Here is a 26,193-nt window from a genome sequence, read left to right as displayed (position 1 = left end):
TCCCCGTCACTTTTTATTTTTATCATTGTAACAAAGATTAGCTACCCATCAGTGAAGGAATGTAATGAAGCTTTTTGAAATACAGGAAAGCTTTTTTTAGAGGGGTGGGGGTGTGTAAAAAAACCCCAGAAGTACTAATCCCTAAACCCCAGGTTTAGAGATTTTGTCTGGCAGTGGGACCTCTCTTGGGATCCGGTTAGACAGCAAATACCACTTTGCATGCAAGAGCTGGGTTTGCCTTCTCTGCTTCATTTAGCTTCTGTATTGAGGAAAAAGAAGTGACCGAAGTAATTCTCCTGTTCTCCAGAAGCCGACCAGGTTGGAGATCAGCCACTCCGGTAGCGCAGCTGAGCGAGGGGCAGCCCGGAATTGCCGGGCAGGCGGGCACTGACCTGGTCCCTCGGCAAAGCGGGGGGGCTGTGGCCGAGCGGAGCGTGCGGGGGCTGCAGGGGGGATGCTCCCTTGCCTGGAGGAGAGCGGGGAAGCTCTGGGGTACCAGGCAGCCTTGTAAAAAAAAAAAAAAAAAAAAAAAAAGGCACGCTCCCCTGGCCTCCACCACCTTTAAGCAGCAAAACCCTAACAACATATCAAAACAAGCTGAAAAGTAAGCAGCATTTTCACTAAAATTGCTTTAAAAATAAATAAATAAATAAATAAACATCACTGTAGCTTTCATAAAACTCTCATTTCACCAGTAATTTTATCATGTCTTTTTGGTAAAAAAAGCTCCCTCACTGCTTAGTGACAGTCACAAACAAAACTCGCACCACCCCGTGACTGTAGTAACGCAGGGAGAGCTCCCCACGGGTTTTTTTTCTGAGCCTAAAATTACTTGAAATAGCTTTTCATCAAGACACGTAAATCTGATCTGTGACCCACACACAAACATCTCACCTTGTTTCACATCGTTCAGTGGAGCTGGAAGGAAAATGGACCTTAAATGAACATAAAACATTGCATCTGAATATTTAGCATTGGATCTTTTTCAACTGAGGGAAACCAGTTCCCCTGTTACACCCTTCTTGTTTATCACTTTATTCAGCTGTGAACACACAATTATTGGTGATATTCTAATAAGTAAACAAAGTTACTTTTAATTAGTAACCAAAATTACTTTCACTGAACAAGAAAATTGTAAAGCTTTCTTGTGTGCCGACAGAATATATTTTCCCTTATATTGACTGCAATCATATTACCAGAGTCATCCTATTCTGCAAACCTGGTAAATGAAGCAAAAAAAAAAAAAAAAAAAAAAAAATCAGGCAATTTAAAAGGTCTGAATAGGATGAATGCTGCTGGCAAAATGGCTGATGGGGCTGCAGTTTCTAAGAACAAGTTGCCACGGTACTACCGCACCTCTTACCAGTGTCTTAATGATGGAAAGCAAGGGTGGGAGCTTGTTGGGAAGTGGTAAAGCACTTCCTACAGACAAGGAGAAAGAGAAGGGATGAAACTGTCATATATTTGCCACTGAAGTGGGCATTTTTACAACCAAATGTTGATGTGTAAACCATCATCCATCATCTGTGATGGAACAAGCACTAAAAAGGGAAGACAGAACCGTTAGCTGCTATTTAGACACTCAAGTTTTTTATTTAGCCATTCACGTGGTTTGATTTTTTGCCTTTTTTTTTTTTTTCTTTAACAATTCATCCCACTCCACCTTGATGGCTTGTTTGCGATTTGTTTCTAGGCGCAGACAGCTGACAGATGTGATGTGATTAGCAAGACAAGACAGCCTAAATACAGAGCAGACAGCACAGCAGAAGACACACAACAGGACTGCAGGATACTTTGCATGAATCAACATACCTACCAGCCTTCAAGTTTTCACCTGAAAATAGAGACGGGCATTAACCCCTACAATTCCAGGCAAGGTTAGGTTTCAAATCTGAACTCATTTAGGAGCGAGCTCAGTTTCTACTGAATTATAGAGAAAAAGCAGGTGGCTTTCTGTGGCTCGACTCTTTCAGACAGGAACATTTTCAGCTCAGCTCCACTATCGTTAGCAGAGTTACTAAGGTAATTATTGCGGTTCAGCTCACGCACTGGTGACCTTCTCCTTGATGTCCCCCCCACAGTGCTATGGAAAGAGGAGCCCGGGCAGCAGGCACTGCAGCGCCACAACTGCTCCGGTCTGCAGGGGCAGAGGTGCCTGTGGGGAAATACTTCCCCCCAATGTTCTGAGCTGTCAGACACGAAGTCATCTGTGTGTTTTCCAAGCGAAAGAGTAGGGACTGGGAGGAAGAGGAAAAACAAAGAAATTGCCTAACTCACTCAAATGAGTATCTCTGGGGTTAGTAAATCCAAATACCTGGGGTCTCGCTTGCTAGGGTCTTCATATCACAGGCTTTGGCTTCTCAAAAAAAAAAAAAACCCAAGGAAAAAAAAAAGACCCAACCCCAAATCTATCAACAAGTAACACGTCCAGAGAAGAAGCCACTTCGCTGCCTTTTGGCTGGGCACTTCCAAAACATTACTCTCCGATTTTGCAAGGCACACGGGGCTATCCCCATGTTCATACTCCGGCGTAACGCGCCCGAGAACGTGCTGCCCAGGACCCGCAGGCGACGAGGTCACGGGCCTGGTCACAACGCTTTGCTTACTAGTCTGGTTGAATGTTTTTCCTGAAGGCTGTCAAACCACGGGGATCGGGTCCACAGGTGGTGGGTAGACACCAGGAGCTGAGCGAGGGACAGAGCACCCCCCGCGAGAGCGGCGCAGGCCAGCGCGGCGTTTCGGCAGAGGCATTAACCGAGGGGGGGGACGGGCACGGCTTGACCCCGAATGCCGCCCGGCTGAGATGCCACCCCGCTTTCTGAGCGGTGACTCACGCGGAAGGCGGGGAAGCCCACTCACCCCACGCGTGGGCGTGCTCTTTCGGCGTGCCCGAAGCTCAGCAGAAGCCAAATGGGACACCCAGCCCGCTTGCGGCCACCTCCCACGCTCGAGCAGGAATGGCAACCTGTACCTTTAGGCATTTAATCTGTACCACACCAGATTTCCACTCACTCACTCCTGCAATGAGACCAGTTGCTTGTATCAGTTCAAGAACTGTTTTCATAGAACAACCAGCGCTCGCTCAGGAGATTCTCCTGCGCCTCCCGCGCGTGGTCAATAGAGCTATTTGACAGCATAGTCTTTGCTGTTGACATCAAAAAGGTCTGAACCTGACTCATCATCTACCTTCAGGCAGATCACAAGATGTTAAGGCTTTTGAGGGAGAAAAAAAAAAAAAAAAAAGAATCAATAAACAGTCAGAGAAATCAAGTCCTTCAAACCTTACATGATAACCAGCATCAAGAGAGTGTCGCAAATTACTTGCTCCCATTTCACGCATAAGGCAACACAGACTTTCCAGGTGGCTTTGAAAAGAAATAGGAAAGAGAAATGTCTTCCTTTCGCAAACAGAATTAGAAAAACAAAGCGGTACTACACCTTCCTAGCAAGACCCGGTTCCTGAACTCAGCTCATGGACAGCCGGGGCCAAGGGTGCCCCTGCTCCCCCCCAGACCTCCATCCAGAACCTGCCTGCAGAACGCGGACGAACAGCAGCGCTTGTTGCTGTGGAGCTGCAGAGCTGGGAGGTCCCGTCTCCTCCACGATGCTCCTGCTCTCAGGGCACTGGTTTTGCCCACCACTTGCAACGTTCCAGCTGTTCCCTCCCCCCGCTCCCCGTCGACATTGTGCCAGTTAACACAGAGGTTTCGCTTGCCTATCAGCTTTCCTCCTTGCATCTCGGGCATGGGGCGTTCCTCTGCTTAATTCTAACCCGTTTCCAACGGCCAAGTCGTAAGATGAACACAGGGTTTAATGGCTTGAAACTGCAAAGTCAGCTCCGTGCGGAGCATGGGGAAGAGAAGACTCAGAGCAGGTTCCGCTGTAACAAGAAACTCCTGTAATTTTTAATTTGTTTGCTAATCAATAGGCTGATTGCATAGTGCTCAAAATAGTAGTTGCCATTTCCCCTCAGCCAGTGGACTGTTACCGAAGCTGGAATTTGTCCCAGCAACCGTATGGCTCATATCGTCTCTATCAAGTTATCTCTAAATTCCAGAAAGTCCACGTTTGTAAGTGTATAAATATGGAAGAGGAAAATTAAATGTGATTCCTTAAGTAGCACATTTTCTGGAGCAACCCAAAGCTGCAAGATGCAGCTGTTTATTGAATGGCATAGTTTCTCATACCACATGGTGCTAACAGAAGACTAAAAAAATTCATCTTAATTTAGAATAGACAGCAAAAATGAGGAGTGAGATGAAGAATGAACGAGATCTTTTTAAAACCCCCAGAGCTGTGAAAATGTATGTTTACAAATAGGATGGGTTTTCTTCATGGATGAAGTAACAAGGGGGAGAGCAGAGAGCTGCAGCTTTTTTCTCATCAGCATCCCCAAGTACAGGACACATGCTTGGTGACACGAGGTCTCAGTCGCGTTCCTACTCAGCCTCTGCATGCCCCAACCTACCTGGAATCAGACACACAAAATGTGTGAGAAACACTGGCAGAAAATGAGGGGGGGGGGGGGGGGGGAGCCCTGACCCCCTCCAAAATGACAAGCACTAAAACTGAGTGATCTTGCCTAGACATCCTCTTACAGTGACCTCTACCCCCAATGACTGCAGCTCAAGTTTGCCCAATGCTCTGGAGAGCCGAGAGTCAAGTTATTCTAAGGAGCAACCAAGAATTAAAAAAAAAAAAACAAAAAAAAAAAACCAAAAACACAAACCACCACCAAAACCAAAACCCACCTTCTTCCATGCTGTCAGACGAAGAGATTTCCAGGGCTCCGCTGCCTGCCCAGGAGCCGCGCTGTGAGTCTTGCTCACCCCTGCTCAGACAGGCACAGCAACACCCCACCTTCACACCCCCGCTCCCCCGCTGACCCCCGGCCGGGCCACAGAACTGGAGTTTTGAGGCTCGGTGCAGACGAGTGCACTGTTATTCCCCTGCATATGACAGAAGTCACAGCTCGGGGAGTAACGCCAAGGCGTTTGATTTTTTTTTTCCTTTTCCTCAGTGCTGTGTCACTGCAGGCCGAATGCAAACCTCCTGGGTTATTAAATAAGGTAAATTCGACAGGATTGTAAATCAAAATTGTTCCAAATTGCAGAGATGCTGACAGCATACACTATAATCTGGCTGGCATCTGATATCTGATGCCTCCTTTTCTTTGTTTCTTCTTGCCACGGGAAGAAACATCCCCTCCTTAAATCTCTACAGTGAAAAGCAGCAGCAGCAATGCCCAAAAACTTGAATGCTGAACCAAAACCGGACATTTCATGTTGTGTCTGCCGGGTTCAAGTAAATGCAATAATGCTATAATAGATACAGAAAATAGCTTATAAAAATGTTTTTTTAAAAACCCAATAGTATATTCTCTAATATTCTATGTAACTTTAAAACATTATTCAGAATTGACTATAAAGAACACACTGACTCATGGGAACTCGGGCATCATTCATGTGACTGCAGCAGAAAAGTGAGGCAATCGTTATAAATGAGCATTTGAGACATCCCATATATACACAGAGGCAAATGTTAATGGTATTGCATACCAGTAGAAGCAACCTGTCTCTGTTTTGGAGACAGACAGGGGGATTTACTTAATTACCTTTATTTACAGCAACAATCCGTTCATTGCTAATACCCCGAGCTCCCGACAAACCATGCCTACGGGACAGCAACTCTCCCTCCTCCCTGCTCTAGAAACACAGGCTTTCAACTTGAGATGTTTTCTTTCTTAAATGCAATTAAGCTGCTGCTTTGATTTTCCATCCAAGTTCAGCTCTCCCGTCCCTGGTGCAGGTTCTTTAGTTACACAAGGTTTGTTCCTTTGAAGCTGGGAGAGCATCACCCTGAACAAGCTTTTGTGGGCAGAAAGGGAGCCTTGCAGGCAGGTGCCAAGTAAACCTCACAGGCCAGTGCTCTGTTCACCTATTAGCAAGACATACGCACTTTGTAGAAAAGCTACAGAAGCACTACTTGCAAAAATATATCTGAAAGAATATTCAAAATGGAAGTTAACAAGCACAGGCCAAAATAATCTGCATTTAAATGTCTGATCCAGGTCAGGTCTGTTCTCCAAAGCAAATTATTTTTTCAGGTGTATTCTACTCTTAAGAAAAGGGATGACCCCTCTTTACCATACCTAGCAATGCAGCACAGCAGCCTGCACCCACTAGCAGGAGTTATTGGACTTTGTAATGCTATTTATTGACAGATGCCAAAGGTTTGGGTAAAAATATGGCAAGACACACTGGCAGGCACTGCTTAAGAAACATGGGGAGGGGACTTGGGTGATCAGTGGTGTGTTTATTTCGGTGCATAAAACATGTAAGGAGAATTATTTCTGCACTTCTAAGAAAAGGTTACAAGCAGTGAAAAACAAATGAAAAAGAAACCAAGCAATTTTTTTACAGTGATGTTGAACAAGGGAGGTAAAGGCAAAGTTGCTGATTCACCAGAGGCCAAGTATTGCAGAACAATCCTGGATAGGGGGAACACGTGTTCAAATGGACCAATTTTATTTTTTTCCATCATTAATTGATACTGTTCTGGGAGTTAACAGTTTAACATCTGAAGCGTTCCTACAGGTCTTTTCCCCAGTGTTGTGCAGACAGATGGCAGTAAACAAACTTGTTCTCTGCAGGGATCTGGAAAGCACGACCAAACCCTGACCCCCCCTCCCGCCACTCCCATGCGGGCACAGAAGGAAGGGCAGAATCAGTGGCCAAGAAAGAAGCACTGGACGCCAAGGAGTTGCTGTCTTTACCTCTTTCCAGAGCACTCTGCAGCTCTGGAACACAACCCTCCTTGAAAAAAAAGGACAAGGAGACTCTGGTGGTCTTTAGATGTAATGAAAATTTTACATCAGCCTTAAAACATTTCCCTCCTGCACAGAGATTTTAGCTGGGTGTGGGGATATCTGCCTTCAGGGCAGCAAGGGGCTGGTGGCTAATTAGATGTCGAAGCCGTGGTCCTCATTCCCTAGCTCCACATGTTCTTCATCAGGCCAGAGCCATGACATACTTTAGATAGAAGAATCAAAGCTCAGATTTATTTCGGAACTCAACCACCAGGCAATACGGAAGCCAGGAGAGGTGGTTTCACACTTGCCCAGAGAAAACAGACCCCAGCCGACACAGAATGCTGCGGTCTAAGGGGAACACAGCGACAGGCCAGCCAAGAGTGCAAGCAGGTATGAACTGAGCTCAGGTTCACCTAAGTCAACTACAAATTATTAAATAAATATATATGTGTCACTCCAGACAGTCTGTGGGAGCTCAGTGTCCAAATAAACCTTCGAGCCATGCCAACAAAGTCTAAAAAATGCTTCTTTTCTGCCTAGAACTATAATTTTACTCTGAAAATTTACTAGCTCTGCATGTTTCCAGTCCCAAATGCATTTTCATCCGAGGTCTTTTCGCACTGCAAACTGAATTCTTCCAAATGCTTAGGAAACAGTCTAGAATAAAAATAAACTTTTTAATGAATGTGTGGATACCCTGACAGCATGTAACTAGCTCAGAAACAACCAACTGAACCTTTCACTCCCACTACAGATTCAGAGAGGTATTACTCATTCCATGAATAAAAAGTGAAAAACCCAACTAGCAGCAATAAACACTCCCAAAGGTGGGGGGAAAAAACAGCATTCAGGATCCAAAATAATACACAAAGAAGGAGGCAAATCCCCATTCCAGATCATCCCTTCTGGAAGGTCAACTGTGCCGGGCTCCTGCTGCAGCACCACTCCCAGGTTACCTGGGCTGCATCTTCTACAAATCGCCTGGGCATTAAATAAACTCCCGGAGGACTCCTGGGTATCACTGGTGCTAGAATTCCTGACAAAAACTAGACATGTTGCTTTACAGAGTAAGATATGCTGTGGAACAAATCCCACGATATTTTTTTCCCCAGAAGAGGTAATCAGCAGGTCCAACAGGGCTGGACATCAAAAGATAGAGACTACAGACTGAAAAAAAAAGTTCACTTAGTCATCTGCCAAAGGCTGTCAACAAGAACATATGAATTGGTGCAGCTCAAGTAAAGTCATTCTAATTCCCTAACTTGTTCTCAAAACTGCGATCACCTTTACATGGCTGAATGGGTTCTGCAATACTCCCGGGACCCAAACCTTTATCGTTATGCAAAGCATACATAACTCTGCATTTTAAGACTTTTTTTCTGACCACATCGCTACACAAAGACCTATCATTCACATTTTAGCTAAAATGGAAAAGAAAAAAGTACCTGCTACGTATGTTGTGCAAGTAAAGAACACCTTCCCAGAGCACGGAAAGCATAAAGTGCTACATAAGGGAGCTTGACTCACCCTCCAGATCTCTGGGTAATCTATCACTGCACACAATCTAAAACACCACGTGAGGTTCGAGCCAGGAGGAAATGGGACACACATTACTCCTTCAACACACACATAACTTTTAGTAGATTAAAATTGCTTATATATTTCCACGTATGTATAAGTTGAATTATGATTACATGTCTCAAAAGTATGTCACACACCAGCAGCAGGCTATTTTCTCCCTTGACGTGAGGCCCATGCCACTAGAAAAGCTGCAGCTTTATCAATTCTGATTTAAAAGCAGAGGAAGTAACAAATACATCAGCTGCAAAAGGAAGAATTAAAAAACTAGCAACCAGCAGTCAGACCCCAATGCAAAGATGAGGTGATTACCAGCTGGAGGATAAATTAAGAAGGAACAACAATTCTAGTAAGTAGAGCGAACTTCGCACGCAAAAAAAAAAAAAAAGTGCCTTGAACTTTCCAGATCAGATAATCCCCAAACCTTTGGCTATGAAATTCTCCAGACATTTGTATTCCACTTCCAGCTGTGGCACCAATCTATTTTTGGATGTCCAACCAATCCACCAGATTAAGACTAAGCCTTTTGAGGATAACTTTTTATTCACTTGTAGGCAAACTGCCCTAATCCAGGGTTTCCATTATTCCACTAAAGAATCTGACTATTGGTTTGACCGTTACTAGAATGCTACTCCTGGGAGATTCACCCAACACACACCTAGAAACAGAATGGAGAATTTGAAAATAGCATTGGCATGAGAAAGTGACTCATTTTTGTTCTGGGAACGGGTTAAGGCTGACAGTGATTCTTCAGCACAAGGGAACACCAGAGCTGCAGGTCAGGCCCTCAGGCTTCTGCTGCTCCAGTTCTCACCCCTTCATGACAATTCCATGATTCCAAGAATGTCAAGGCAACAAATGCCCTAAGATAGGTTGGGTCCTGCCATGAATCGTTTTCCCTCAGCCAGACTCTTATACTTTATGCAACTTTAAAAAGGAAGGGGAACCACGGCAAACAGGACATCTGCAAATCATCAGCTCCTACGTGAACAGGGCAAAAGAACTTGAAATAATCTGGGTTTTCCAAGGCCATCTCCCCCATCATTCTTGTTCTATATCAAAACACAGCACAAGGGAAACGCCATCCCAAGTGTCTTGAGTGGAGTGCTGTGTTTCTCGGCAGGGATATCAGCCACGCCTTTGGACAAAGCTGTACGTGGAACTGAACACCTGTGGCATTTCCTGCTAATTGGGCACCAAAAAAAGGCAAAGCCCAAACGAATTCTGAGATTGCAGCGTGGGTGTGCCATCGTCGGGAGAGGGCAGACAGCTCCCACAGCTCTCCCTGCTAGCACGCTAACATCGTCTTACTCGTGTTCAGGTCAAATATCTCCTAATTGCTTTTTGTCCAGATGCTTTTCTGATTTCGATACAACTGCAAAAATGAAAGCATTCAAGAGCTATGAAAAAAAAGAGGCAGCTGCTTAGCATCTGGACACCGCTGGCTCTAGATACTACGACAGGCTTACTCTTCATAAAAGCAGTCTTACTGAAAATGTAGACGGAGTATCTGCTGTATCTATATGTGCACTTCCAGCTGGGGATTCAGAGATGGACAGGCTTTGTTATGCTATGGTTAAGGAAGATGTAATGAGCATCAAGTCATTTTACACTGCATTACAGAAGAAAACAGCTTGCAGGTTTTGGCAAATCTTCTGATGTTTGCTTTTCGGTCCTGGTGAGTAGATGTTAACTAACGTCATTATGAACACTTCAATCCAGAGGGAGATACAAGAAAAAAACCTCAAAGATTAATTTGATTGAAGCACTACATTTAATCCACTATGCTATGTCCAACAGTGATTACAAAATGACATTCAAAAATAATTCTTCCACTTTAAGCAAAAGAGATAACGAGTCACTAAATAAAATAAATACATTGTGGCCATACACCAACTCCTAGGCTATTCTCAAGGCTCAGATACAAAACTTGGACATCCGGACTTGTAACCATCTCAGAATGGTTAGAACCCACCCTAAACTTCTTCCGAATGGAGAATACCTGTGAAGATACTCACTTTTAAACAGTGCATCTCCTCATCCCCAGCACACGGACAGCAGGATATATTTACATTACCCAAAAGGAGTTGCAACTACTTCAACTGCTTTTTAGTTTAATGAATAAAATTGAACTGGAATATGGATTTCAGGGGATTTAAACTCAAGCAGGCTCTAAACTCCGGTCTCTGAGCTGGAAAAAAAATTAGTAGCACGTGACACTTAAATGACTGACACCTATTTAAATGACAGAGCAACATTTTCCTATCTGGTGCTTTGCGTGGAATTAGAAGAGTATTCTTAAGGTAACGAGTCAATTCATCTCACCTGGCTGCTTTCCAAAAGTATCCGCTGGTGCCACTATTAACATCTGAAACAACCTTGCATGGCTATGCAAAATTATTTTTTAAAGAGGAAGAATTGCTTTTGATTTTAACCAAAACACTTATAAAACCTAAAGCTTACACATACATTTTGGTAGTGATCATTACTAGTAAACTGCATAAAGAATAAATATCAGTACTTCCAAAATTGACACCACAGTAATACTGCTGCTTGATGCATCAAGCAGGGACAAAATACATAATAGCATACCCCCCCCCCCAAAAAAAAAAGTCTATTAAGCTTTACATGGTTAATGATAATAGCCAGCACAATAAAATAAGCTGATTTAAACAGTTTTCCCCAGATGACGGCCCTCTGACTGTTCATTAGCAAAACCACTTGTAACATACGATGGGAGGTTCAGAACAAGCATGATGGTATTCGCCTTCTATAAGCACTCAGAGCTGCAATTTGTCAGCAGTGCACTGTACTGTGGAGCAGAGAAAGATTTCTGCAAATCGCATGGTGGTACACATAAGCAGTAGTTCTCCAAGGAAAAAAAAAAGAAAATTAAGACAGTTTGTTCTTTCGTCAGTCCTTAATAATAAAATGAACACATCAGGCCAAAATAGTTTCTTAAAAGTAGGTCGAAAATACCCATTCACGATCACTTCTGCATTGGTTTCCTAGCAAATTAATCTACCTACACAGATATACGTAATGTGTATCCTGGAGACAGTGAGGCAGAGGAAGAAAACCAAATACATTAATGAGGTAGCTTAGACTGAATAACTGCAGTTAAAAGTTTTATTGAACAAAAGAAGGTAAAACGTGGTAGTCCAAGTTCACTGAGCAAAAGCAGCTCTCTCACTGAAGCTGCACTTTGTGCTAAATAACCTTATTAACTGAGACTATACAGAGGACACATTATGCAAGTTATCTCAACAGCAAAGGAGAAAAGGTAGATTAAATTTGATCTGATGAAACAATTTGGTCAAATTCAGTGGCTTAAGTTAATGTTTCTAGCCCTTATCTACCTATATTCAGTGCAGGCATATAACAGAATATACAACTGCACTGAATTCCCATTTCTTAATAGTGTGTGCTCCCATGCAAGCGGAAGCCAATTCCTGAAAAAAACCCAAATTAAAAACCCCAAACATTTTAAATCTTCTGTTTGAAGCATCACTCAACCGACTCAGGAAAAACACTCAATACACATTATAAAAAACTCCCGGTCTCTACAAGGTCCGCTTCCTGTATAGTGCTAATATTTTACAATTATTTTATTTCTCCCCTCTGCCTAAGAAACTTCATCTGCTCTGAAAGCACCCACAAAGTCAGGTGGGTAAAGAGATTTTTTCAAAAATACTCTGTGAAAAGAGGGAGGTAGCTCAGGCCCCTTGGCAACCTCCTGTCATAGTTCACATTGATGTAGTCTACCTCCCCTTGTGATCGGCAGTCAAAAAATGGAACAAAAAAGGATTTCAACTATGAAATTTAGTGAATGAACGAGTTCAATACAAAGTCTTCAAATTTGACTCACTGGGCTTCCAAATGTAAGCTCTAAGGTACCTCACACCCAATACACAACATTAATAACGTACCTACTTCATACATTGTATAGACAATATCTTCTCATTTGTTAAACATTTGGCTCGGGTCAGTACACCTCTTTTTGTTAACCACTTGACAAACATTCTAGGCCAAACAAACAGCACAAATAATGTCAAAGTCTCTTTTGTTTGTTGTTTTTTTTGTTTGTTTTTTTTTTTTTCTCCCAGTAATTGTATGAAATGCTGTAGGCTAAGCCTAACAGAAACTACTGAAGAAAAATAATAGACTCCATGATGCAGTGCAAAGGTGTTACTACAACATCATAAGTCAAGGGATGTTTCTAAGGTGCTGAAAGAGGAGATTCTCTAGACGGTGACCCTGTATTGTCCTCTGGTGGGAAAACAGTAAGAGTGCAGGCTCGAATGCCACCAAGTGATTCTGGAAGGTCAAATACTTTATGCCACTCATCTTTTTCTGGATCATATTTCTGAACAATTTCCACCATACACCGATTATTCCAAGAATATCCTCCAACAACATAGATTTTATTTTCAAAGACAGCAACTCCAACATCACTTTGCCCACGTAACATGGCAGCGATTGGAGTCCACTGGTCTAGAGTTGGTGAGTAATATTCACAGCTTAGAACATCATCGTAATCACTCGTTCCTCTGAAGTGATTTCCACCAATAACATATAGCTTGTCTCCTACAGTACACATGCAATGCAGACCTCTGACCGTCGTCATCGGAGCTTTCTGAGTCCATTTGTCTGTGTCAGGGTCAAAACACATAAGTTCCTTTTGGAAGGTATCATGGGTAATTCCCCCTAGAGAAATAAAACACATGTTAGAGCAATACTCACCCTAATTTGAAATAAACAGCAGAAACGTACATTTTCATGACTGAATTCAGCTCTCCTAAAACCTTTTGATACTAGCTTAGATTACTATCACATATGTGCTCCATTTCAAATTATATTCTTAATGCACCTTGTGCCTTCAAATGTGATTATGGAAAGAAGCCGTGTCTCATACAGGACTTCATTACATAAAATGATACTGGCAGATTAAAAGAATAAAAAATTGTTACCTGTGCTTCATTTCTGCAAAATTATTTCTTTGCTTACATTGGTTCAGTTAGCTAGTTTTGTTTCTCACCATCAAGAAAAACAGGAATCCATTTCCCTTTCAAATTTTGAAATTTTGTGTTTTAAACAGTCCTATCACATAGCAGAATTTTCTTCAGAAAACTTTTTTCATCAACTTGAACTGAAGAGAGGGGACACACAGATTTCAAATAGTCGTCTGTTAATAGATGCCTATGGTTCTCTCTATTTTGACCTTCTCCATGGTTCCCTGCAAAAGCAGTTGGAGAGGCTTCAGGGGAAATCACAGGACTATTTCCCATCAGTGGATGAAATGTCCCACCTTTCCGCAAGGTCACTGGGCAGGTCACACCAATTTCAGGCACTGTAGGCTTATTAGCTATGGTTTAAGATCATAATGCAACTATATTTGAGGTGCTAGAAAATATGCAGATAATGCACTGCCACTGAACAACTCCCTGCTGGGCTAGCCACTCAACACTGAGTTATCACGCTTGGATTATGAGCAGAGATGGCATGGTGTCGACAGGAGTAATGCAAGAAAGTACTTAATTCTTCAGCTGGCCAGTAAGAATTAAATACAGAAAAAAATAGGAGGACTGTCCAGCCCTGAGACTTAGTGACAGCCATAGTAGAGACAGTGCTTGGGAGCCTGTCAGAGAGAAGAGGCTTTAATGACAAAGGAGCCAAATCTTCACACTTTCAACCCCAAAAGTGTCTAGGTTCATGGGAGGAAGAAAAGAAAAATCTGCAGGAAATACACAACATCTGTATGAAAAAACACAGCAGGGAGCATATACATGTGCCACCTGCAGTGAAAGAAGCCAAACGGGCAAAAAAGTACAAATAGCAGCACAATGATTAGAAGCTAGCTTAATGGACTTGCTCGTAGAAAAGTAAACTACCATATGGTAAAATTTTAAAACAAATCCCTCCTAGTCTACTGGCATAAGGCTGCCCTGTTTCAAAGTACCCCGAGGATCAATCTGCTCCAGTGCATTTCCCCACCAGTTCTTTACAGCTAAGCAGCCTTGTCCCACCTCCCACCCAGAATGCCAGCTTAGGTCTTAGAGGACAGGCCTTAAAATCACAGCAGGAGAACATATGGAGGTCTGTGATCTCTGTAGAGATCGCTGACAGAAATGGAATCTTTCAAAATTGAGCAGGTACCAGATTTTCAGAAAACCTATTGCCCCCAGTTTGGCATGGAATGAAACTGTAACCTCAGTGACATATAGGACTGAGCATTTTACAAATGAAAGACCAGTGAAAGTTCAGAAATCATTCATATATTGTGTTTAACATGAAAACTTAACCCTTTTCATTAGCTTAATGAAGGAAGACATTCTTCTTTAAAGTGTTAAAATTTCCAGTGCTTTCCAAAATGTATCGGAACAGATGTGTTTAACAATTATTGCTATATAAATGTTTATATGCGCTGTTGTCACAAAAAAACAAACAAACCTATCTTGACAGTTAGACTGAATAACTGCTTTGGAGTTCAGAGCTGTCTTTTACTATGTAAATGCATAATATTATCTAAAAATAATTTTCTCAGACTGCAGTATATACGCTATGTGACTGGCTTCACATGAATTTGCATCACTGCTTATACCGTGGCAAACCCATTGCAACCAGAAACTAATTTTGATTGTCTCCCACTGAAACAGGAAAAATTAGATAAGTAATTGTTTCGTAGAGAATGATCATATGAATTATTTACCTGAAATATACATTAATCCCCCATACACAGTTCCAGCATGACCATAGTGGGGTTCATTCATTTTTGCGACATAGCTCCATTCATTCATTCTGGGATTGTAACATTCCACAGTGGCTGTTTAAAACAAACGAGAATATAAAAATGTTGAAGCTAGCATGGCAGTTTGGTTTGGAGTACAGTCACAGTGGCAGTAATATATTCATAAACAGAGGAAGTATCAATGAGAAACATTGTTCAGCTGAGAAAGTGACAAAGGAATTATTGAGCATTATGTCTAGAGACAATACGGAAAAAACCTCGAGCGCTGTCCCAGAGGAACAAGGAGGAAGAAAAAACCCACTTGTGTTCTTGCCTTCCACCTGCCTCATTGCCATTCCCTCTTACCATACAACTGGCACCAGATCATGAACCCTGCCAGAGGTATGGCTACGGGGCATCACAGAAAAAGATGACAGAAGCTGGATGAACTCAGCTTTCCTACCCTTTCCTATTGTACAACTCCCTTCAGCATCTGCTGTAGAGAGATAGGGAATAAGCTTAAAACCTATCTCAGAGAGGATCAATACATCTGGCTACCAGAACATTTTTCTCAGATCCATGTGTTCAGCAATGTCCCATCCGTGCAGAAAGTCAGGGTACATTTTCTTCTTGGTATTCCGCACTGAAATGGTCCTATGCCCTCAAAAGGAGGCAGCAATTGTTGACTAATTTTCTATTGTCTTGCAATCTTTTCAGTACCTGCACAGCACCACACAGCACAGCATATGCAAGTCACTAAGTCAAACAGTTTACAAAAGTCAAGCTTTAAAAAAAAAAAAAACCCAAACCAAAATAAAAAAAACCTAAGCAAACAAACAAACAAACAAAAACAAAAACAAAAAACCCCCAACAAGATGAAACATCTTGTGATGAAACATTGAATCTCGAATGGAGAGAAGCAGCACCTGTGTCAATAGACAGGTCCATTTGTGCACTTTTCTTTGTGAATTCTAATGTTTAAATGATCAAAGGATTTATCAAATCAGAAATTGCAGAGGTTAGTACTAAAGTTACAAAGAAACCCAGAGCCCAGGTGTCCTAGAAAAAGCATTTCTGAGGAAGAATCCTCTCTTCGAAGTGGGATGGAAGAGACACGGGTTTGCAGGAAGAGGGCTGTGTGGTAAACACAGAGAATAAAAATAGAAAACAGATTTAATAATGGATCTAAGCAAGCTGTAGAGATTGTCAGCTTGAATAGTACAATATGACCAGATGAAAAACCCTGTAGTATAGTGACCTTATGATGCACAAAGCAATTATCAATAATTGTGTTGTCTTAAAGACAAATTAAATCTCATTTTAAATAATTAAGAATCAGATTCTAATGTTTGTTATACAATGCTTAATCTCTGAGGACAGAGGTTTATGTACTATGCGTACAAAATTTAATCTGTCTTTAAAAGCGGTATTTTACTTGCTCTAGAACAGGCTTTTTACTCAATCAAGGGTAGAAAATCTGAGCCAGCTCTATGGAATCGGTGATGTGACTTACAGTCCAGGATTACACAACTGAGAGTTAAAAAAAAAAAAAAGTAAAAAATTGGCAATTGAGAAGCTTTACGTTTTAAAGGCAGAAACTAGTTCATGTTAGTATAAACCTGCAGGACTAGCAGGACTGGCCAGGCCAGTAAACTACATCAATCAGCAACACTCATACTGTGATTATGAAGTACCTCACTCTAAACTCCAAATGACTCTCAAAAAAAAAAAAAAAAAAATGCTTTGAAGTATTTTGGAAGAGTAAGGTACATCTGTGGTCTCGGATTACCTCCAAAAGATCCCTAGTCAAGGAAAAATTTAGCAAAGAGCACGTTACATTGACTTTCTGAATTATCTTTTCGCTTCTGTAAAACACACAACCTCCTTATTGTTGCAAAATAGGGTGATATTTCATAATTCCATGCAATTACTGTCTCAAAACAGAAGTTGTCAGTTCCAATGTCAGGACTACTGTTTGACCACCAGTTCAGCATCATCTAAGGTTAAAATAAAACAATAATTAAAAAGAAAATTAATCTATATTGCACGTGAGAATTGCTAAATTGTTCGAGCTCACTGGATTTTCTTCAGCCTTTCCCCCTCCAGGAGCTGAAATTTAAATTTACAAAATACAGAAAATGGCTGGTCCGGAACATTAAGTTCTCGATATAAGGCAAACCCCACTAAATTCCTATTTCTTTCAAAACAAATTATATACATTGATTCATAAAGAAGAAGTGATTAATTTCACATTCTTGAAACTGTTTAAAAATAGTTATGACAGCCTGAAATGCTTCTAGTTTTGTAAGGGTGCCTGGCACACATCCTCTCAATCATGCCAGCCATCTCAGAGCTTTGCAAGATGGACAAAAAATAAAAAATTGCTGCAAAGTAATTGAAGTTATGTGTTTTTATACACTACTGTTGATATGCCAAATTTGTGATTTAAAAACCCTGCCCAACATGGGTGAGTTCCCAAGTTAATTCTAAGAGATCAGTCCTTCACTAAACACTTACCTACAATCTAGCCTCCTTGTTACTGCAATCCCCTACCTCAGCCATTTGAAAAGAGCCTCGAGCTGCCTTTCACATTATACACATGTACAGATAGATAAAAGTCTGGATAAAGAAAGGTATGAAAAGGCATTCAAGATTTCCTCTACAATGAAAATTTTTGAAATAAAGCCTGATTATTATTATTTTTTTAAAATCAAGTCAAAAAAAACTCTTAAAAAAATTTTGGTATTTCTCTTATTTGATATCCTGCAGATTTTGTATATCCATCAAGGACTTAGCTATAAAGCCAGTAAATACTGGAGACAGCCTCTTGCTCAAATAGAAGTATAGGCAGAAAGAACTGACTCCACAAATTACACCCAACATTAAATCTACGAGTTGTATTTCTGTGTACTGCCATCTTGACACCATGTGAAGTATTTGCCTAATTCCCGAATAAAACCGTGCTCTTTCTTGTATATATGTATTCAACCAGTCCAATATTCTTTTCTACTCAGCTCTATTTAGCAATCAGAAGACAAAGATGTGCAGAAATTTCATGAACAGAGAAAACCAGCTTTGACATGTGAGTAATTATAGCTGTCCCAGTTCTACCCTGACAGCAGACCCTTCCAACCTGCTGTTCGCTGCTATGCTGCACCGAAATCATCATTCTACTTGCTTTCACAAAAACAAAGGCACCCTCTTTCCCACAGCTTCCACTCCTTGCAGAGGTGAGGAACTTACATTTCTAACACACTGTAAGGACAGGAAGAGCAGAGTATGTACAAAGCAATCGCAAAGCCAGCGGCAACCAGATTAAGATGACATTCAGCACTGGACAACTATTTACTTCACTCTTCACTATGGATTGCATTTAAGAGAAACCATAGCCAAAAGATCACTTCAGCAAGAGAAGATAAATCATGCAGAAATTGGCACACACTGCTGCCATCACTATTTACCACACTGTAAAGGCATCAGTTATCTGAGAAATTATGATGTCAAGTCCAAGATCCGGCACCTTCTGATGTGGCTTCAAAATTCTTAAACATTACCAGTATGGCTGAAGTACTGTTTGACAGTATTTCAGACAAACCATCCCGACATAAATCCCAAATCTACAGGCTCTGAAACAAAGCTAACCACTTCCCAGCTGAAAAAACCCTAATGTTCTGTTTGGTTGTTCCACGGAGTTGTCTCCCTGTTCCCTTGCAAGGTCATTCCATTTCTCTCTTTTAACAAGATCTCTCTCTGCACTGAAAAGGAAAAAAAAACTGAAAATTCCAGCTGTTGATGGCACCCGTCAATTTAAGAGAGTCATCGAGATGCCTCATTTGCAGATGATACATCACCTCCAGACAGAGCACACTGAAAAGAACTGCTACTTCACTGAACTTAAGTATACATCCTATATAGCTTGAGACTGATGCACTCATTCTCCCAACAGCTTGAACTATTCAAATCAGGCTTTATTTATGTTTAACAGTGGAACTTCTGATCTGTTCATTACCATAATCCAAGGAAGACAGGCCTCATTTTAATAGAATTAAGCAATCTCAAAAATACACAAAGCTTTGGCAGTCCCAAGGGATGCTCAGTCTGCACTCATTTTATAGTGCCATCTGTGATGCTATTTGAGGAGTATACAGATATTTACCACTTCTCTGTCAGGAGCTTCTAATGTGTCTTGAGGTTTATTACAGCAGCACTTGGCAACTGTGTGTGATGGATGTCCCAAAACCCAGGATCTTCATTTTGTTTTAGTATTTCTATAATACAGCTTGCTTCTGCGCAACTCAGACCTGACCTGGTTAAATCAGAGCCCTGAGTAATTCTGTCCCTAGCATAGCAAGGAGCCACTTCAAAGTAAGTTCCTATGCACGAGGTCCTCCAGTTCACATTTGGTTTGATATTCACAGTACTACACTGACAGCAAACAGCCCAACTGGGTAATGAGGCATATTTTTCTTCTTAACCAACAATATTTAAAATATGTATTATATAGACTCATAAGAGAAGTTTTCACGTAAACGAGCAGTTGTTTGAATTGAGGGATAAGCATCAGAGAGAGCACCTAGAAAATAAGTGCCTTCCTACTTGTTGGCCAGGGGGTCAGAAGAACACTTAACTGTCCTGCCCTGGACTAGAAGTCTTCTCTTTCTTTGTCGCAACATGATGATGAAGGTATTGATGAATCTGTGGTTTAGTCACATCCCAACATCCCCTGAGGTGCTTAGGAAAAACTCATACATAAAAATCCCAAACTCGACTCAAGCCTGAAACAGCAGAACCTGAAATATCTGGGAAGTATCTAACTGCATCAGTTTTCTAATGCTTAAAGGCACGGCATCTGCCATCATCACCAACTCTTTCGAAAAGAGCTATAAAAAGCTACTTCTCTGAGAAAACCCTGCGCAACAGCACAGCTGGAAATTGCCAATGAACTCTGCTTCGTGAGTATCTGTGAACTGCACCTGGTTTCCCCTCTGTCTCCTTTTCCAAAAAGTCTTGTGTTTTGCACACCTGCCTTCTCCGGGCTGGTCTCCCCGTGCCAGCGTGCTGCTCTCTGCCTTCTGGCAGTACCTTTGGCAGGTGCCCGCTTTGCAACTGAAGAACCACCAACCAGAATTACACCCAATCCTTCTAGGAGCGGTGCATGCTTCTGCACAGTCTTAAATTGTCACAGGGTTGAAAAATCTGAATTAGAATTCCATAATTCAGTATGTTTCAAAGATACATTTACCATATACATGCAAATTCACTCGTCCTTCCCAATGAACGGAACTTTTCTCAGTGGCACTGTGAAAACAGCAGCTGCTTTTTACTGGTAAAAGCACATACTACTGAGGTAGCAAGCGGTGTTTACAAAGTTCTCCGAAAATTAAACATTTGAAAACTGGTTTGGAAAAGCTTGATAGAGTGCCTCAAAAAAGTGTAATTTTTATTCCAGTGAACATCAGGAAAAAAAAAAAAAAAAAAGAAAATTATTTCAGTAATTAATCCTTCAGCCCTTTTCCGTAAGAGCTGATCCTCTGGAAAGCTGGTTCAGGTTTGGGGAATTTTTCCTCTCTAACAACGGATTGAAATTAGTTTGAACCCAAAGGCAACTTCTTTAATACCTGTTCAATACACATTTGACCTGCTCTTCTATGAAAAGCTTGAGAGTTTTTCTCATCTGAAGAGAAGAGGAAGTTTAAGCTGGATTTCATCTTTCAGCTGTCAAGGTTTATGAAAGAAACATGAAAATGAAAAGTGACTTGCCTCACAATTAACAAGAAAAGCCCCAAATCAAAGCATCGGGCAGCTACAATATTTAGCATTTATACAGTGCTCTTTCCGCAGAATGCTCCAATGACATTTTTCAGGTCTGTGTGGAAATTGTTGCAGCATTTTAATGATACCTTTACAGAAGAATTTTAGACAGGTGATAGATTTTGTATTTTAATTAAAGCTGCAGAATTGTGGAGGTCAGCAGAACGATACTGCCTGCATCTCATTTCAGAAAAAACACTGTGCTTAAAGCTTGCTGTACGCACAGGTTGCACTGGCTTAGTGACAGTATTATTTCATATTGATTTTGTTAGACTTGCAGCTTTTTCACTGACATCCTTATAAACCCTGCTCTGTTTAGATGGTACAGTACACAAGGACAGCAATCTGATTATCTGCTATTAATTCATACCATTAGAAAACAGCTCAATGAAGGTCAGGTTTTCTGATACTCAAGATAAGGATCAATACATATTAGTTTGTATAATTGGTCTTTTGCAGGACATTAAGCTGGATTATAGTATATATTTTCAGCTAGATAAAGAGACATATGAAAAACTCAGAAAACCTCTGGATCTGCATCAGAAAATGGCTAAGGAAAACAAGTTACTGCAAAACAGCTTCCCATGTTGTTTGGGAGCAGGTGGCATTTTTAAATATCTCATGTCATCAAATATTGGAATTAATTTTAAACTTCTAGCAAAACCTGCCCAGTTTTGCATAGGGGAAGCAATGCACTGTATGTTTCCTAAGAAAGTCTGATCATGAAACAAAGTGTATATGTGAATGACCAAGATGCATTAATTAAAAAGTCACAGATGCTGTGGCACAAATTAGGTTTTGTGTTGTTTCAATTAACTATGTTTCTCACTGCACCTAAGGATATCAGCGCAGTTCTAAAGAGCAAATCTCAGCAGTATGAACTACTGCTACAAAGACTTGACAAGACACAGTTAAGCATTGGGCTGAAAGCAGCAAACAAAATAATGAAATATTATATCTAAACCAGACGTAACATTATGCAAAAATTCCAAGCATAAAAACTGTAACATTTCAATTTTAAAGCACGGACAAATTTACAATTAAATGTACACTCCCAGACTTCACTGCAAATGCTAACCAATATGGCTTTGGAAAATGCAGTGGATTAATACAGGCCATCCTCTACAGTCTTTTGTCAAATTGAAAGTTACCACATATTTATTCTTTGTTTCCAACCATCTTATTTCTCTGAAATCGTTCTTTTTCCTTTTTTTTTTAGTGATGTGAATGAATCATCGTTTGCAAAGGGGGAAAAAAAAAGGAGACAGCAGCACAGAGTCATTCGTATAAATAAGCTAGCTGTGTAGTCACAAGATCGCAGGCAAAAAGTAACATTTTTAGTAATTAAAAAGACTAGAATATCAGGACATCTGGATCTCACTGATCTGTGAGTGAAACGAATCACTCAGACATTAGCCTACCTTTTAATAAATATTACTAGCATTTCAAAATCACTATCCAAATTTGCATCTTTTTAAATGCAGCCTTCATTGAACACTAAGTTTCAGTTACAAAGTCACGTATTCCTTAAGAGTGAAAAGAGTTTGGTTTCTCAGCTTAAGTAATGATTTTTTTTAATATAGCTGCATCCGTATCTATATACACACATAAACTCACTTCATGTTTGACGCTAAAGGTGAAGACATTGGATATTACGTATCAATACACAAGACACGTGTATTTGGGAATTTTTTTGGGGCAGCCCTTCAGCTGCTGACACCACCCAGGCAAATTTCTGTATGCATCTGCAGTACTTGCAGAAAGAAGCTGCGTGCCAACAACTCACTTGTTTCCTCTCCACCCATCCACTGGGCAGCACAGTACTTCAAAGGCCTGAAAAGCGAGGCGAGAAGCCATGCTTCAGGGGAAACACTCACCCAGCTCACCCGCTGCATTTCGACCCCCGACTGCGTACAAATGTCCTTTGAGGGCACTTAGGTGGAAGAAGGTGCGCTTCTCATTTAAAGATGCGACTTGCATCCACTTGTTGTAGCGAGGATCAAACCTAAAGACCGTGTCAACCGCCGTCTTTCCTTTCGTGTCGTAATTGCTCTGGCCCCCAACTACGTAAAGGAAGTTTCCAATCACGGCGATGCCGTGCTGGTACCTGGGGGCATCCATGGGAGCTAAGGATTTCCATTCGTGGGCTTTTTCGTCGTACATCCGTAACTCCTTGCTGACAACCAGCTGCTGCCTCAGCACTCCCCCCAACGTCACCAAGTGAGTACTGTCCGACCGAATGGCAGTTCTCTCCGACTGCATAACCGGCTGCATGTATGGCATCATTTGGTAGTTGCTGGCTTCCAAAAGCAAGTTTACACAGGTGTTGTCAGTTCTCATGAAGTCCACTGTTTGAACGTAGTTAATAAGATCCTGGGGCGTCATCAGCGGAAACCTGATGTTCTTCATCAGCTTCGCAGCGTACTCCATCCGAGGCTCCTCGTACCGTAGCCAGCGACAAGCCGCCTTGAAGAGTTCAAGTTCAGTGCAGTGCTTAAGGCTATTACTTGAAAGCACAAAGGCAAGACGCTCAAAGGGGAGTTTCACAAATTCACCAGTACTTAATAATGCAGGGAAGTTCTTCAGGATGAAATTATTAACGTATTTATCCACTTCTGTGAGATTGTACGTGTTGGCAATTCGCCCAACCTCAACACAGTTTTCTAATGAAACCTATTAAGTAAACAGAAAGAGGAATCAAAACACGTTCGTAACTTGGTGTCTAAAGGATAATGCAGAATTTAATGAACACCGCAGAATCAGCAGTATTTCATCATTTCGCAATACTCAAGGTGATTTACACACGAGCAAATAAATATTCAATGTGATCTATATATTCATGACTCCAAGGGAAGACCCAAAGTATTCCTTACTTTGAAGGAAGAAATGAGAAGTAACAAGCGGATGGCATGTATTAATTATGCCAAACACATTATACAATGATGATACATAGCAATTATGCAGCACTTCCTCTTTGAATAGCTCTGCAAACATCTTTGCAAGACAGACATGTGGAAAGTACAGCTAAGGGAGAGGTGATCTGCCCAAGGTTACAGAGAATAATGAAAACATAGGTCTTGCCATGAGACATTTTCTAACATTATTAAAATTGCATTGTCATAATGCAGCCAAAGAGAATGGCACAGCTACCTCTCCAATGCCTCCTATTTCAGACAATTTATTTCCAGTGTTCAATCCCATGAATACATTCCTTCGAAACAAACAGAACTGGATCTTTGGTGAATCGAGGTGGTGCTCTTACAGAATATGTTCAAAATTAAGTACATGCCAAAATTAAGATAAAGGTAGTATATTATATATATAATTATATGGCATATAGTTGTTGGTTTGTTTTGTTTTAATAATAAACCTAGGAGGATTTCCCCTAGAAATACCCTGCAGTATGGAGCATACCCTAATTTAATTCAATACTTGAGTGAACATATCTTCATAACTGTCTCTCTTACGCTGCTGCTGCATCTACCTTTCTTACATCTTTGAGTCCTAACTTTCTGAGGTCACTTGGGATCCAACGCAGATGAAGCAAGAAAGATGGGAGGGGCAGGAGATAACTTCAAGTGGGTCTCCAGTGAACCCAACCGATTTATCCCAGCAAGCTCCATAGTACGTATACAAATCAAGCGGAGTTTACAAATGCTTCTCGCTGAGAATTGCAGCTTTTTTTGAATTCAGTCATTATTCTACTCCAAGCTTCATTTACACACTCTTTCTAGTTTTTGTGCATGTCAGTCCTACTCAATGAGTTTTGTGCATGTCAATGTTGACAATTTCCACAACTTTGTGATTCGCAATATATTTGTAATGCCAAAAGAATTTAGGCTTCCAAATGTCATGGTTATTTTTCAAAAAAGATTATGAAGATTGATGACTATGACCTGATTGCAGCCTAAAAATTCAAAAACCCTAAAATGACCTTTTGGTCATGTCAGAGCTTACAAGATTTTAATACTATATAACTCAATCTGATTGTTGCCCTTTAATACTAGACAACTCAAAAGTCTGATGAGTATGGGAATAGGAGATTTTTCTAATTCACTATGAACCAATCTAACTTGCCCTGAAGTTAAGATCTGCAGTCATCAAGTCTTCATTCACACATACTGAAACACCTTGATACAGTCAAAGGTTCCAAATCTCATTCTTCCTCTCAAGGAACACTAATCTTCTAATCAGGTTCTATCTAGAAGATGAATGTGTGGCAGACTGTCAGGAGTTCTATCATACAAAACCCATGCAAGATATATATGGAAATTATTTTTGTATTAGAAGTCAGACCACATAGTTCTATAGGTCTATTGCTAGCTGATGTGATTATATTTTGATATAAACATTCTCTGATGCTTAAGAAACATTTTTTCTTCTTTTGACTATTTCTGAGACAGTATCAAACTAATATATGTACATTTCCTTTTAGGATTTTCCCTTTACATAAATGAACTGCATAATGGAAGTAATAGCATACCTTAAATTAAGTAAATGAAACAGGGTATTCTTACTTCTAAAATTTCTTTTAAACTGTATAATAAAAATAAAACAATGGAAAAATCACCCTTTAAGCAGCTGACAGAGTATACCACAAATCTTAAGTCTTGCTATACAGATATTGTATTTAAAAACTACTTTGGAATTTATTTACTGGCATCAAACTACAGAGATGAAGCAATTTCTCCATATCAAGGTAAGCAGACAGAAAGATATTATTGCATACAGAAAAGGCATACCCAAACTCAAAAGATCAAAGCAAAAATGTACAGATTATGTACCACTGGTATGTGGTGTTCAGGTTGCAATTAAGTATTTAGAGCTACCACAGAATACATGTCAGTTACCAAGTGACCAGCATACATCCAGTTGACTTATTATCATAACTATGGTACACTGTAATTCTATGCAATTGAATATATTCCTGAAATGTTTACATTTGAGAAACTTATTGACGCTTTACACGCTGTTAGTGACTGATGAACATGACATCAGCGGTTTCCAGTCACCTCCTAAATCTCAGAAAATTTACCTTTTACTACCTTAGTTAGTCCACTGGAATGGTACTGCACTCAGGGTTGTGGTTTGTTTTGTTGGGGTTTTTTTGTTTTGTTTTGTTTTGTTTTAATATACTATGATTGTAAGTACTCCCCATTATGATTATGAAATGGTGCACTTTGGCTCACTAACAAATTCCACCACTCACCTCAAATCAGCATACCATATGAAATATTTTCTTAAAGGTTACTTTCCTTAGTAAAAG

General features: G+C 40.7%; 1 protein-coding gene across 11 annotated transcripts in view; it reads right to left on the bottom strand.

Moving 5' to 3' along the window:
- Positions 1 to 11,504: 11,504 nt before the first annotated feature.
- The window catches only part of KLHL13 (kelch like family member 13), an 85,747-nt gene continuing 71,058 nt past the window's right edge, over positions 11,505 to 26,193 (bottom strand). For all 11 annotated transcript variants that reach the window (XM_042807152.1, XM_042807154.1, XM_032991832.2 and 8 more), the window contains 3 exons: positions 22,805 to 23,600; positions 15,099 to 15,212; positions 11,505 to 13,096 (listed from right to left, as the gene is read on the bottom strand). In XM_042807152.1, the coding sequence (XP_042663086.1) occupies positions 12,609 to 13,096; positions 15,099 to 15,212; positions 22,805 to 23,600 (1,398 nt within the window). In that variant the 3' untranslated portion in view covers positions 11,505 to 12,608. The remainder of the gene's footprint in view (positions 13,097 to 15,098; positions 15,213 to 22,804; positions 23,601 to 26,193) is intronic.

Source organism: Tyto alba, unplaced genomic scaffold (assembly GCF_018691265.1).
Source record: "Tyto alba isolate M040663 unplaced genomic scaffold, T.alba_DEE_v4.0 Super-Scaffold_5, whole genome shotgun sequence".
Lineage (NCBI taxonomy): Eukaryota > Metazoa > Chordata > Aves > Strigiformes > Tytonidae > Tyto > Tyto alba.
The sequence above is the reverse complement of the archived record's forward strand: the minus strand, read 5'-3'. Positions and strand labels throughout refer to the sequence as shown.